Raw genomic sequence first — 15,419 nt, forward strand, 5'->3', positions numbered from 1 at the left:
TCTATAAGTCACATTTGATATGGCTGACCACTTACATGTTTTCACATTCAACTTCTTACAAAAAGATGTAAATAAATTTTAAGTACTGTATTCTTTCTTGGCACAATAAAAAGCTGTTACCACTCAATTTACCATACGCTGTCAGTATTAACAAAATACATGAATAGTTGCATCAACCTTCTACACTGGATCACAAAAGACATTTTACTTTACAGACTGCATGTGAAATAATCTGAACCTCTACCAAAAAAAGTCTTTCCCCATTTTTTTACAACATTTCAAGAGAAAAAAAAGATACCAGAAAAGCAATCTTTCAGTACATGCAGAAGTGTACATTAATAAAACAACATTATCAGAATAAACTTACATCGTGCATCCTGGCACTTGCCATATGGTAAGCAAGAAAATTATACCAATACATGCAGTCTTCTTGAGTTGAATTTGGCATATACTGTGTCTGTGCATAATGCTTCTTGTATTGATGAACTACTTTTTTGTGTAGTGCCTATAAAAATTAAATGTTTATTATTTTAATAGCTTATCCCATTCTTAAGTATTCATTTCTGTCCGAACAACTGTCCAAGTGAACAAAGGAACTTGGGTGAATTTAGAGATCAAATACATATTTTTATAGTTTCTGCTTCAGCTGACTACCCAGGAGATTAGAAAAGCATTCCATGGACATGGCTGACTAGAAGTCAAACTGCTTAATATCCAAAATGTGTGAACAGTCTCTGTGCATTTTTCATTATTTTAACTGTAGCTTCTAGAGACACAGATGATAATAAAGGTTTTCCACACATAATACTTTAATATACTATATAGCACATAGTACTGTACTACACTATACCACTTAAAAAGAATTATTCCTCCTCCTCATGCCACCATCCTGACAAGATATAAAAACTTAACCAAACCCGCCACTGCCCTGTGAACAACACTATTTACTCAAAAACACCCAGATGAGCTATTTTTCCAACTCATTTCCGTGTTGTAAACAGTCTGTTAAAGGGGGAGGGGGGGCTGAAAGAATAAACACAACTGGTTCTATTAAATTAATAGAAGATTTCTTACATGAGCTTGAGGTTCCAGATATATAAAAAGCCACTGGATTAGTTTTATTTTAAAAATATTTCTACAAATATTTTGGAGGCATTCCCCCATCTTTACAAAATATGCTTAAACAAATACATTTAAACAAAATACACTAAAACCATGCTGCAAGGAGGTCACTCTGTTATTAAAGGAAATATTTTCATAAACCATTTTTTTCCAGAAATGTTTAGAAGAATTAATTTTTATATGCTTGATTGTTAGCAATTACAAGCAGATTCCCTAAAAGAACTGTATTCTGTTTTTACAGCAGGGAGGAGCATGCAAGTTACTGCATCATAAAAGAAATTTGATAAAAAAACCTAATAGTCTAATTGAGCTTTTTATGAAGTACAGTACTGAGCTTTTTACACAGTACAGTATCAAAATACTATACAGTTTATAGTACAAACAAGATGTCTTCTATATTCCTTAAAAAACATTTTTATGGATTACAATAAATTAAAAAAGCATACTTGTAGCTGACCACGATTCTTCTCAGTAAGAAAATCAAGTTGAAGATCATGCAGATAATAATGGAATGCTTTCCCATTCCGATCACAGAACAAAAGAGATTTATTAACAAATTCTTGTAGTAAGTCTTCAGCTTCTTCAGTCTCCATATCCCAAAAAACACAAAACACCTAAAATGCATTTTGAAATGAAGAACTGGTAAAGATTGGTAAAGTGTTTAAATAAAAAATGTTAATGAATACAATTCATATGTAATTAAAGGAACCTAAACAATTCTAGTTCAGCTTCCCCATTTAGTTGGGGGCTGCCCATACAGGCCAAAAGGCCCACGTTCCCCCCAGCCTCACACTGTCCTGTTGGACAATGCAGGTCAATCCCTCCAGGCTGGGATCAGGCAGACCAAACAATAATCTGGTGGTCCTGGTCCCATCCCAGTGCAAGGGAACTTAGGGTAACTTAAAAAAGAACCACCTTTTGCTGCAGAGTTTATCAGAAGCAACATGGCAATCCCCAGCAGACCAGACAGCCCAACACATCCCTTATCTTTCTCTGCTATCACTGCTACTGAGAAGACTACCACTGCTGCATCCGAAATGGAAACACAGCCTGGCTGCATGGGTGAAATCAGGTGCCCCATTTCCATGTCAGATGTGGCAACAGACTCTTCTCAATAGTAGCAATGGCAGAGGAAGGTAAGGGCTGTGCAATGGTAGCAGATTTGTGGTGTTGAAAGGAGCGGGCATGTTAACACCCATTCCTGTAACTGCCTGGGGATTAACCTGGGGTAGTGCCGAGGCTATCCTGGTACATCTGCTCAGAACATACAGAGGAATGTCAGCAGTCTTCAGCTATACATTCCTACAAAGTTCTTTAGAACCTATACAATTAAATCTACCTATAGCTACTAGAAATGATGACATAGAGACGGATGAAGAAAGTTGTACAACACAAAGATTTCTCTGTGCTAGAATCACTACTTTTTAACCAACTGAGGACATTTTGTTGGCCCATGCCTTAGAAGATCGCGTGTGAGGATATACCATAAACCAGTCCTTTGCGGACTACTCCTCTGCAAGCTCCAGAGAAATTTTAGTCAAAAAAATTGAACCCAAAAACCTGTGTCAACTTATCCAAGGGTCAATGTAAGTATTGTCCTTTAACACATATTTTAACAAGGAACCATCCCCTGGTGAAAGGCAAGAGCATAATCTGTCCTGGAAGCACTATTCCCTTACTATTCTCTCATCCATTCAGCCTTTAGTGTAAGCCTGCTGGAATTCTGTATGTTCTTTGACATTGTTTTCCTTTGCACCATCCTTTACATACTTTGTTACATGCTTTTAAGTTTTACTCTCAACTTATCCATGGGTCATATCAAAATCCCTAATTTTAAAACAAAAAAACCTGTCCACGACTTATACATGAGGTCAATTTGTAGTCAAGTATATACAGTACTTCAAAGGAACATCCAATTTAGTCCAAAATTAGTTCTAAGACTAAAATCCTATGCATTCTTAGGTGAAAGTATAGGATAGCTTGGGACTTACTCCTCAGCAGGGTAGCACTGAGTAGAGTAGCGTTGGCATAGATAGAAAGCTTCACTGATTTAATGGGAAAAGCCAAGCTTCAATTTAATTCTCTTCTATGGGATTTAAGAGTGTTCAGTTTCATCCAGTATAGGTACATACATATACAGTTGCCCCTCCAAGTCTGCGGACTTGAGATCCATGGACTTGGAAATTCACGGAAGGGCAACCGCCATTAACGTCAATGGGGCACACGCCGGTCTCCCATTCAAGCCTATGGGGCTTGAGTATGCATGCATTTTGGAACATGTGGGGGGGGGGCGGAACTGATCCCCCGTGAGTTCCAAGGGCCAACTGTACATACATGTATGAAGAAATAATTTTATAAATATCTGTGAACATTTCCAGATACTATTTGTTAGGTTTAAATTATAAAATCAAGTGACACTTACTTCTGTAAATGGAAGAAACCATTAGCACTATTTAGCCCTCTATGTCCAGCCTGTTTTAAATCCATTTTAAGCACAGATGCCACAGATGCTATCTATGATAGCTGAATAATACTCACTATCTTGGAAGCAAACAGACAGGCATTTTTGAAATGTCCCACCTCGAGGAAGCTATATGGTTAAGGATGGAGCCATTTTAAGGATGCTTATAACTACAGCATCAGTGTGGCTCTATATGGTTTAGAGAAACAGATTCCTTTAGAACAAGATTTCTGCAAACCATCATGGCACCTCTTTGCTTTTAGAATTCACAATGCTTTCAGAATGCACATCACCTTGAAACTAGCACTGTTTTACCATGAATTTTACCTTTGAAGGCACTTTAACATCCTTTTGAAGGACAGAAAGGTCTATGTAATAATCTTTAAAATTTTCTGGCAACATTTCAACACTTATGGACATTGCTTCATCAAGTGCTTCATAATCATAAGATGAAGATTTCTTTATTCTTCTGAACTGTTTATTTTTAAGTTGTCTAAGATAGTATTCCCAGCGATTGGGAAAATCTCGTAATGATGCTCCTATTAAAGATACCACAAGAGGGGAACCTAGAACATAGGAAATAGTAGTTTAAAATATGAAATGAAAATTTTAATATGTTCAAAATGAGAAAGTCTGTTATTTATTTATTTTTTGAAGTAGCTATTGAGCAAATCCACAAATAGCATTTCTATGAAAAATGTCAAGAGATCAGAATCCAAAAAAAGAAAACAAACAAACAAACAAAGAAAAGAAAACTCAGTGGATTCAAACAACAGGCTTATCCTAATACTGACTACAGCCACAGTTACCTATGTTCTTGCTCAGGAGAAGGGGAAAACATTTCTAAGTAAAAAGAATAGCAAAGTAACAATTCAGTCCTCTGAAGCAAGCATAATTTTATCATGTTTTAAAAGTTTAAGAATTCTTGGTGAATTGCTTCATGTCTAGCACACAGGAGAGACCAACAAAGTAGTAAGTTAATAATGCAGAAGACCATGGTTCAATTCCCAGCTTGGCCATATAAACCCACTGGGTGATGCTGAGCAAGTCACACTCTCTGCCTTAGAGGAGGACAAAGGCAAACCCTCTCTGAAAAAAAATTGCCAAGAAAACCTAATGATAGGTTTGCCTTAGGGTCACTATAAGACGGAAACAACTTGAAGGCACACAACAACAACAACAACAAAGAAAGTTAAAAATATTTAAAACTCCAAATTGACATGTATGCAAATACATGTTGAGAAGCTATTACTATTTTTGTTAGGGACAACAACATAAATTAAAATTAAAATTCTTACCATACCTTTGCACTCTTCTACAATACAATCAGCTTTTTCTGGTAGTTCTTTTATTTTCATGTTAACAAATAGGGATAATATTTCAAGTGCTTTTTCATGTGTTAGTCCACTTTCCACTGGAACCTCGTATTTCTTGCCTAAGCATAACATTAGAAAGAAAATATTTAATTTAGAGCATACATGTGAATTTATATAGCACTTAGAATTTTCACCTTTGAAAACACTGTATTTTAATCAAGCTTGGTTAAAAAATATTATTATTATTATTATTATTACTACTATTATTAACCTTTATTGTTACACTCCGCAGACTCCCTTTGGGCTGAGGGAAAGCAAGCTGCAAAGGAGGGGTCTGGGCCAAACGCCCAGTCCTCTCCTTCGCGGCTTGGTTTCACTCAGCCCAAACAGAGCTCCGCGGACTCCCTTCAGGATGAGGGAAGCAAACTGCAAAGGAGAGGACTGGGCCGAATGCCCAGTCCTCTCCTTTGTAGCTTGAAGTTGGCCCTCTCAGTTCCGGCAGACTCTGCCCCCCCCCATGAAGCCAAGCTGGGGCAGAAGCTGGTGGTGGGGCCTGGTGGTGCTCGCCACCGCCACCGCGGTGCTTTTTCTGTTTGAGGCCGTGTCTGGGGGCACGGAAAGGCCCACAGCCATGCCCCCAAGTTATCCAACAGTCAGAAAATCCGGAATGTCGGATAACTGAATGTCAGATAACCAAGACTCTACTGTACTTACAACCCACTACCTCGTTTCCCATTAGCTATGAGAACATACCTTTTCAATACACTGGTCTCAGGAGTGACAGGGAAAAATCCCAGAAACTATTATGGTATCCCATTTATCAATGTCAGAGATTTACAATGATATCTCAAATTTTCAGATCAGAATTTTTAAGTCTACTTCCCCCCATTAATGTGTGTGTCATGAACAGATGCTTTCATCTTTTTTTCTTCTGATTTTTCATTCCTGCTCAAACATTCAATTCTTATTTGTATCTGTCTATACATTTGTTTCATACTACAAATATGTTACCATTTTCTGTATAAAACAGGATTTTTAAAAAATAGGGAAACAACCAACCTTACCAGTTACTGAGTCTGTTACACTCCTGTCCCTACTGGTGAGAAGAATCTGGAAATGACTATCAAAGGCTTTTAATACCCATGAATCCCAAATGTCATCAAGCACCAACAGAGACCTGTTACAAAAAAATAAAAAAAAATCACGACAAGGTTAAAAGTTGGATAACTTATCAGTATGTTAAAAACCAAAATTTAAACATTTCAATAATCAATTTTTTTTCTTTAGGGGGAAAATTTGTTGTCTGAGACAAGTTCTATGACTCTGCAAATTTGCAGCAGTTCTACAGTGTGTCCGTGTCATACGCAGGTTCTTTTTATGTGGCTTCCAGCTTACCCTAGAAGCCCCATGCCATTCAATGAATGGTGCACAGGCCCATGGCACTCACGCCACCACACTGCCGCATGCACAAGCCCCACTATTCTCAATGGGACTCAAGCATAGGCGGAACTTGCCTTATGCGGTGGAGTCCGGAACGGATCCCCATGTAAGGCAAGGGTCCACTGTACTAGCCAGTGTGGTCCAATGGTTTGAGTGCTGGACTAGTGCTCTGCAAAGAAAGGGTTCCATTTCTAGCTCAGCCATGGAAATCCATTGGCTGACTTGGGCAAACCACATCTTCTCAGTCTCAGAGAATGGCAGTGGCAAGCCTCCTCCAAACAAATCTTGCCAAGGAAACTCTATAACAGGGTTGTCTTTGGGTCACCAAAAGTTGGAAATAACTTGAAGGCACACAACAACAAACTGTTCTACACAAAAAAGAATATCCCCTAGGTAAGCATTTATAAAACAAATGTGTTAAACCTGATAACATTCTACTTAATGCAAGATTCACTTGCCTAACAAATTTTCTCATAATTTTCTCAGAGCAGTTTTTGCAGACAACTGTCATGGGAAAAGCTATACCGCAAAAAAAAAAGGGGGAGGGGCAGGGGAACCTGTATTAAATTGCTTTTCACTGACATAAAATATTTAACCTCAGGCTTCTACCAAAAACACCCACCTAGACGGACTTAAAATCAGTAAAAAATTAAGAAAGAAAGAAAGAAAGAAAGACAGTCCCTTCTCCCAACACTTAAAAATTGAGGACACAATACAACAGGGAAAAAGTATAAGAAAAACAAGCAAATTCAGGCACCAGTTATTAAAAGTGTAAGGATTAGAGACCATCACCATTCAATTTCTGGCCCAAAAGTGTATGTATAGATCAGTTTTTACACTAACTTCCTAACTATCCTGTCGTACTGCAAAACCTTGTAAGGGATTCCTCACTGGCAGAAGTGGTCATAGTTCTAATTGCCCTCAAATCTTCCCCAGTAACAGTAGATACATTTGAAGGAGCATTCTTGGATCAAATAACACACAGTCAAATTCAGCAAGCACAGTTAATGCTATGTGAACAAAGCATACACCCAATAATTTTCAGCAAGTGAGTAAATGTACAAAGAGTTCACCAAGAATAGGAAACTTGAAATTAACTTGCAAATAGGAAAAAAATGTTGATTATCTTAATAAATCTGTTGTTTCCAGATATCACGATCTTTCTGAAAACATATCCAACTTAAAAGAATGACTATATACGGTCAGTCCACCCTTCGTATTCACGGGGGATCCATTCCACATTGCCCCTGGATAAAAAATTTCAGGGGACCTTGAGTCCCATCATGCTTAATGGTGGGCACGACATATGCATGGCCGCTAATGCAGCTGTGTGCATGCACACCCACTGAATTCAATGGGGCTTGCCCTCTGCAGATGTTTAAATCTGCAGATGGCAAGCCTGCGAATATCAAGAGCCCACTGTACACGAACAAAATAAAGATTAGTGAATGGTAAGATGAGTGACTATCTTGACCAGATCTAACCCACATACCTATTATCTGTATACACCAGAACTTCATATAAACAGAACATTTTTTGGAACCTCTATGTATGTGAAGACTTGAAACAGAGATGATTGTAAAATTACAATAAACCTTTGAGCAGTTCTTAAATCCTTCCTTTAAGAAAGGAAGAAAATCCTTTAAGAACAACAAAACTCTTCTGGCTTTCTTCCAAAAACAGGTAAAAGTGCTATTTCCATTTTAACAGAAATAGATTACTGGTAGTGAACAAAATATAAAGACAATTGGGTTTAGCAAGTGTAACAATAACTTACGTGCTTACAATAACATCCAAAATCTGCAAAACAGTGATATTTATCAGGGCAAACAAAAAGCACAAAAGGCAAACCTGATGAAGAAGCGAATAAAGCATTAAAAGTTGCACAATCTATTTTGCGCATTTTGGCTGGCCCAATAAAGGTATTGGTTTTGTGGATACTAGGTGTTACTGTGCTTTCCTGCATGGCCAACACAGCTACCCAGGATGTGTTCAGTGCTTACAATAAATTTAATAGTGCAGCTGTTTTTCTCTCAAGCTCTTATTCCCATTTCCCACTCCCTCAAAATGTCCACCTTAACTGCCCTCCCTCTCTTTCTGTAGCATTTTCTCCCACTGCCCACGGAATTACTGTATTAATATCTCCTCCCTCCCACTCTGTCCCCAAATTTAAACCCCATATCAGGTTCACTAGATGGCACAACTCTAGCCAAGCCAAAAAAGTAAATGCCATCAAATATTAATTTGTTCTACTAATACTACCTTGGATATTTGCGAAACAGCAAAAAACGAAGGCGATCCTTTGCTTCCTCAATATTAAGTGGTGGCCTCTGCAAATAAGTGAAGTCCTGGTCTAACCTCAGACACAGATTTTGGAGTTTCATCAATAGGCCTGCCTTGTCTTGTTTCCCAACAGACACCCAGTATACTCCTCCTGGGAAGCAATCTAACAAAAATATAAGCAGGTACAGGTTTGTACACTTAACATTTCAAGCAGTCATTATTACCATATTTTCTGGCATATAAGACAACTGGGCATATAAGACGACCCCCAACTTTTCCAGTTAAAATATAGTTTGGGATATACTCACCATATAAGACTACCCCTCTTCCAACACACACCAAATAAAAATTTAAAAAACATCAGATTTGATTTCAATATGTTAATTTTAATTCAAATGATATGCAGGTACTTAGCAGGAAACCTTGTTGTATACAAAGCCTGCTTGGATTGGTCAGCTCTCCCTGCCTGCCCAGTATACAAAGACTATCAGAGCGGTAGCTGCTTTCATACGATCGTCGCAAACGGTGGGGATGTGGCCACAGTCGTTTTTTAACTCCCCCCACCATATGCGGCGACCGTCGATTCTCCAGTCCAGCTCAGAAGTTTCAGCACCTGCCCTATAAAACGACCCCCGACTTTTGAGATTTTCCTGGGTTAAAAAGTAGTCTTATACGCCAGAAAATACAGTAGTTGAACAGAATAATTTTTCCCTTATGAGACCCAAATTAGTACCAAATGTTAAGTTCTTCTTTCTTAGTATTATAAATATTATAACTAACTTTTTATCCTAACATTTGTTATATTATTCACATGTAATCACTTCCTTCCTCTTATATGATTCCCTTATGAGCTGCTTTGACTCTCATTCAAGCAGCATATCAGAAAATAAATAAATCAAATAATATCTGATTTGGCCAGGCTATGCTTATCGTGTAACATGATCTGAGCATAAATCAGACTTGGAATCCATATCTGGATTTCAACTTTAACCAAACCTAAACTCACCATTTGAATCTCCAGTTCTCATTTATGGGTTGCAGCAACCTTTTGTAACATTTATACAGCTAATACAACACAGCCAGGAATACCTTTCAAAAGACTGTGGTCACGAAGTGCTTCTGCTGTCAAAACAGACTTTCCACAGCCTGCCATGCCATAAACAATAACCCATCCTGGATCATTTTTCAACTTATATAGTTTCTGCTGTATTATTTTTGCGAGTTCTGGACGTGTGACAAACACAACTGGCCGCTGTGGAACTCCACCTTCACAGAGGACAGTCTTAACTTAAATTCAGAAACACAAGAAAAGAGTTTTTAAAAATTAACTTAAAATTATTACCTTAAAATTAGCAAGTTCTTGACTTTAAACTACCATTACAACTACAGTATGTTAATAACCACAATAAATAAATTGATATAATATCTCCAAATGGCACCCAGCTGGATATAAAGTATACAGTTTTTAGAGATTCAAGTAGTTGAAGTATAGTTTTACAAACATAAAAATAGGTAGAACAAACTGTTCACAGTGTGAAAATACAGTGACAATTTTTTTCCGGATATGACACAGTATCTTCACTCTAAGTCATTCAATTCAATGGGTTACATTAAATGTTCAGCTAAATAAAGAACGAATCAGAGCTGTGTTTTCTGCTACAGGACAGCAACCTTGATTATTTCAATCACAAATTAGAACATTTTATTCTTATTCAATGAGCAACAATTTCTGATATTGACCGTAGGAAGTTACTCCATCCATAGACTTATTTCCATTGTAAGGAGAAATAACTGGGAGGCCATCCTGGAGAAGGGCAGCAAGATCTTTATACCCCTCATGAACCAGAGCATTATAAAAGGATATATATGCATGGTCATCTTTGGTGAGAATTATTTTTATGAGCATAGCTGCTCGCTCCCTTTGAGTAATCTAAAAAGAAAAAAAGAAAAAAAAACACATCTGGTATAGTGGACATACATCTGGTTCAATATTTTTAAGTCCCACTGACTTTACTGGATTTTGCCAGAATGTGGCCAATTATGTCAACCAACAGAAGACAACTAATAGCTTGCTAGGGAACTTTCTGGCCTGGGTTAGGTTGATCAGGGAACAAGGCATTTACAAATATTTGCATTGAAACCCAATGATCTACATGCAAATCAAACAACAGACCTCCTAGAGATCAAAGGAACTTACTTTCAGGTAAGCATGTACAGAACTGCAGTTTCATTTTCCATTTACAGTATTTCAAAGGGCCATTTAAACACACCTCACAGAAGACTGTCTGCATCTAAACAAATGCAAGGCAACTATCTATAACTGAAATAAAACCTGCTGATATGATTAACTTTATATTAAAATACCACATCCTTAGGGAAGCTCCATGTTTACTCAGTTATGATGTCATTATATTACTATAATTTAGCAGTGAATACACCCAACTTTGTGCAAATTATGCATCTGTAAGAGCTGTTATGATGTGGAAAATGCTCCATTGTTGGAGAGAGGGCATCACTATCGCAGTGCTCTTCAAATTACTACCCCTGGTTTCAGAGTATAAAGACTACAATCTTATGCCTTCTAGTGACTGAACAACGATTGCATGCTACAAAGTGATACTGAAATTAATCAGAGTGGTCCGAAGTAGACAGGCATTAAGGAGGGGCCTCTGGCCACAATTGGGCCGTAATTTGCCTGGGAGCATGGTAACTGCACAGTCCACTCTCAAGGCGGATCACTATCATGGTCCCAAACAGACCACCGGCAGGAGTGGATTAAATCCGCTACTTTTTTCGGTGGCTTCAGGCTGCCTTTGGTGGCCTCAGAGCAGCTTCCAGCCACTTTGGGGGCATTTGTCAACTGAACGCCATGCCCCTAAAACAACCAGAAGCCACTACTTTTGGCCTGTCTGTTTCAGGTCTATGGCCTGTTACAGACTGCCAAAATAAAGCTGCTTCGGGTCTCTTTGGAGGTATGCTGTTTAAATGATGCATGCATCCTAAGAATCCAGAAGCTGCACCAAAGCTGCACTCCAGTGCTTAGGAATGGAGTGTGGCTTTGGCGTGACCTCCGGACTCTTAGGACCCATGCATCATTTAAACAGCATACTTCCAAAGAGACCTGAAGCAGCTTTATTTTGGCAGTCTGTAACAGGCCTATGTTTTTTAAAAGGGGCCTAAGTACTCTAAAGCCACTAGATCCCATCTGATCTTGGAAACTAAGCAAAGTCAGTCCTGGTTAGTAATTGAATGGAAGACTGCCAACAAACACCAGGTGCTGTGGGCTATATTTCAGAACAAGGAAGGGGCAAAACCACCTCATTGCCTAAGAAAATCCTATGAAATTCACAGGATCACCGTAAGTCTACAGGTGACTCCAAAGCACGAAAACGCACACTTTATAAAAACCAACCTCCCTCCACCAGGCACATATGTACAGGGTTCCCTTAGTATGCATGCCAAATATCAGGTGTCTTGGTTTTGACAAATAGACACACGTGTTTATTGTTAGCAATGTGTCACATGAGGTTGGCTTCTAAGGAGAGCTACAATTTTATATGCACATGTCTCAAAGATACCACATTTTAACTCTTCTGCTGCTTAATTCTGAGACAACACTGAAGTCAATGGAAAAAGTTAATAATAATAATTCAAGCCCCATTGATTTCAACATTAACTAAGTGCATCTAACTGCATCTAGATACAACATAATTTCAATTTCTTTCACATTCCAGTTTTGCCACACTCCTTCATCAATCTTTTGAGAGCTGACTGTGAACTGCTGCTATACGTTATGTAGTAAAAGTGTAACTACTCACACATCATAATGCCCTGGATCCTAAACTGTTACTCGAAAAAGTAATAGCACAGCACTTTTAGGATTCAGGATGCAAATGCTTAAATACCAACATAAACAAAAAGAAAAAGTGACAAATGGTTTACCACAGATTTTACAGTCTCCTCTTCCTGCAATGTTAATACTCCATCTGTAATCATATGGTCCATTATATAGGAAGTCTTAATATCTCTTTCTAGAGCCTCACAATTCTGAAGCAAGTGACTTCGCGCCTTCAAATCCATGGTAATTTGAATTTGCTTCTTCCTTAATGAACTGTAGTATCAGCTGGCCAAGACCTTAATAGTACGTAAAATCATCCTCATTCCTTCAAAGAGAAAATATTATTAGCTTACAGTTGTAAACCACTTAGACACTGTTAATTCACTATGAAGCAGTATACAAATAAAGGTTTATTAAATAAAACATTGTTATGGATTTTTATGATAAAAACACCACTCACTGTGGAGTTGACATTATACCATTTAGAAATTTACCAACTGATCAATGATTCACTAATTCTTATGATGGAGTATTCCAGAAAGGATACTGAAAGTGACCTGGGATGGAGTGGATGGGGTATCAGGAGACTTCAAGGATATTCAGAAAAGTGTCAGTCTATTTTAGTACCTCCATATTAAAGTTCCTTTTAGACACTGATTTAGTTTATAATATTGTTTACATTAAAATCACCATATTGTGTGGAATTTGAAAAAACAAAACAGTGTGGTGTAGTGGTTTGAGTGTTGGACTACAACTCTGGAGACTGGAGTTCAATTCACTGCTTGGCCATGAAACCCACTGGGTGGCCTTGGACAAGTCACACTCTCTCAGCCTCAGAGGAAGGCAAAGGCAAACTCTCCCCTGAAAAAAAATCTTGTCAAGAAAACCCCATCGTAGGCTCACTTTAGGGTCACTATGACAGAATCCTCTTGAAGGCACACAAGAACAAGAACAGCAATTACTACACATAACTTATAAAGTTTGAATAAAGCCAGTGGATAAGTTTATCATCACAAAGTTAATCTTGACAACTATGATGCAGAAATTACTCCAGAGTTCCTGTAAAAAGTGATGGGTACTAACAAATGCTATGGCCGATAATTAAGTACAGTTTTTCACAGGATGTAGAAGCATGATAATATTTTGCTGGAAATCACATTTAAATCCAAAACAGAGTTTTCATCTCAGGTGAATTATTTATTCTTGAATAAACCCCACATTTATCATTATGGCACTGGGCACAGAGTGAGCAGAGCCAGCCACAGGAGAAATAGCACCCCATCCAAGGAGCATCCATGTCATTCCCTCCCCTGTTCAGCTTTGCAGTGTTACCAAGTTGTGTTCATAGTGTTTATATTACTTTCTTGCTCTTGTGTTACCATTCTTGGCATTTCAAGCAACCTGAACTCAGGAATTGTTGTGTACACTATCATCCTGCTCATAATTTGCCTATTAAGATAAAAAAAAAACAATGTACAGGTGGCAGTGGTGTCACTTGGGGGGCAGAGGTGTCATCCTAAGGGGGAGTGACACCACTGCTCCTCAAATGTCTGTATTTTGGGAGAAACAAGCTGTGGAATTTGCCTGTATCTCAGACACTACCATAGAACTGCGCAGGAGGAGCTACAACCTAGTAGATAGTCTCTCGAGTCTTTGGTGTTACCTTTAGTTCAAGTTGACTACAGAGTTGCGCTGAAGGACTCTAGATATTCTAGAAAGACGTATTAATGAAATCCCGCAATGTCAAAGCCGCATATGGAGGGATGAGTGTCCTTTAGGTTTTGCCCCCATTGACACTTGTCCAGCTTTACTACTTACATGTTAGTCCTATGCAAGTTGGAGGGCAGTAAACTCAAAGCTGTTCTCAGTCCATCCATCGGGGCTTTGGACTCTCAATGTCTGGTTGTTTTCTCTTGCTGGCCTTCGTTCGGTTTGGCCGAAAGCTGGGCCGCCCTTCCTACGCTTCGCTTCTGACATGGTCTTTGTAGGAGTCCTGCACCGCGCTGAAAAGAAAAACGAAGCGTGTTTTTCAGAAACTCCCCTTTTCAAGGACTGTCCCAACAAACTTTAGTCCTGGTACTGAGAAAATGGCAGGTGGCTGCATCCAACTGGAAATAACCCATTTTGGCACCACTTTAACTCTTTGTCTGGCTCAAGGCTATGGAATTCTGGGAGTGGAGTTTGTTGTGGGCCACACAACAAAATCCAACTCCCCAGAATCATAGCCTCAAGCCAGACAAAGTTAACAGGTGCCAAATGGGTTATTTCTCCAATGCGGGACCGCTTTAAACTGCCCTGGCTCAATGCTATGGAATTCTGGGAACTGTAGTTCTGTGAGACGTTAGCCTCTCTCTGTCAGAGATCCGGGCCACCATAAACTACAGTTCCCAGGATGTCTAGCACAAAGTGGTGTCAAACTGGATTATTCCTGCACTTTTGCCTCCCAGGAAACACTGGAAGCAGAGGTTCCCTCCAGTGGGAGAATCCCTTTTCCCTCACTCACTAAACAACTGCCTTGGGAAGTTATATCACCTATATTTGAGCAGAGTTCTTCTCCTCAGGTTTCATTCACAGCGCCACGTCACACAAGGCGCATGCGCCTGAGACCCTCTCCTGGCATCCTTCCTTCCTGCGCGTGCGCACTCTAGCAGACGGTGGTGGTGGGGAGGCATACAGTAGTGGACAGAGGCGGGCGGTGACGTATAGAGTAGCGGTTTGAGCGCTCGACTACTGACACCCTGGAGACAAGGTTCGATCCCGCTCGGAATAAAACCCCTGGTGGATTTGGGCAACCACACCCCACTCTCACACAGCCCTCGGGATAGGAAGGCAAGGCAAATCGAGTTACGCTCTTAAACTACTCTGGGCGGCCTCCAGTTGCATTCTGGGACTTGTAGTTCAGCGAGAACCCCAAACGCCCAAATCCAACATGGTGGGAGAGTCACAGTAGAAAGAGCAG

General features: G+C 39.2%; 1 protein-coding gene across 6 annotated transcripts in view; it reads right to left on the reverse strand.

Annotated features, from left to right (window-relative positions):
* Positions 1-15,419, reverse strand: part of APAF1 (apoptotic peptidase activating factor 1) — a 63,900-nt gene that overhangs the window by 30,442 nt on the left and 18,039 nt on the right. For 3 of the 6 annotated variants that reach the window (XR_006104237.1, XM_042470165.1, XM_042470166.1), the window contains exons 2-10: positions 12,565-12,785; positions 10,363-10,552; positions 9,712-9,909; positions 8,602-8,785; positions 5,964-6,076; positions 4,887-5,018; positions 3,911-4,149; positions 1,569-1,736; positions 368-505 (exon numbers count right to left, since the gene is read on the reverse strand). Coding sequence is in view for 5 of the 6 variants with exons in the window: in XM_042470165.1 (XP_042326099.1) it covers positions 368-505; positions 1,569-1,736; positions 3,911-4,149; positions 4,887-5,018; positions 5,964-6,076; positions 8,602-8,785; positions 9,712-9,909; positions 10,363-10,552; positions 12,565-12,702 (1,500 nt within the window). In the remaining variant the exon portion in view is untranslated. Of the gene's footprint in view, positions 1-367; positions 506-1,568; positions 1,737-3,910; positions 4,150-4,886; positions 5,019-5,963; positions 6,077-8,601; positions 8,786-9,711; positions 9,910-10,362; positions 10,553-10,819; positions 11,503-12,564; positions 12,786-15,419 lie in introns of those variants that run through there. The other 3 variants (XM_042470168.1, XM_042470169.1, XM_042470167.1) reach the window with 3 other exon arrangements.

This window comes from Sceloporus undulatus, chromosome 5, assembly GCF_019175285.1.
Source record: "Sceloporus undulatus isolate JIND9_A2432 ecotype Alabama chromosome 5, SceUnd_v1.1, whole genome shotgun sequence".
Lineage (NCBI taxonomy): Eukaryota > Metazoa > Chordata > Lepidosauria > Squamata > Phrynosomatidae > Sceloporus > Sceloporus undulatus.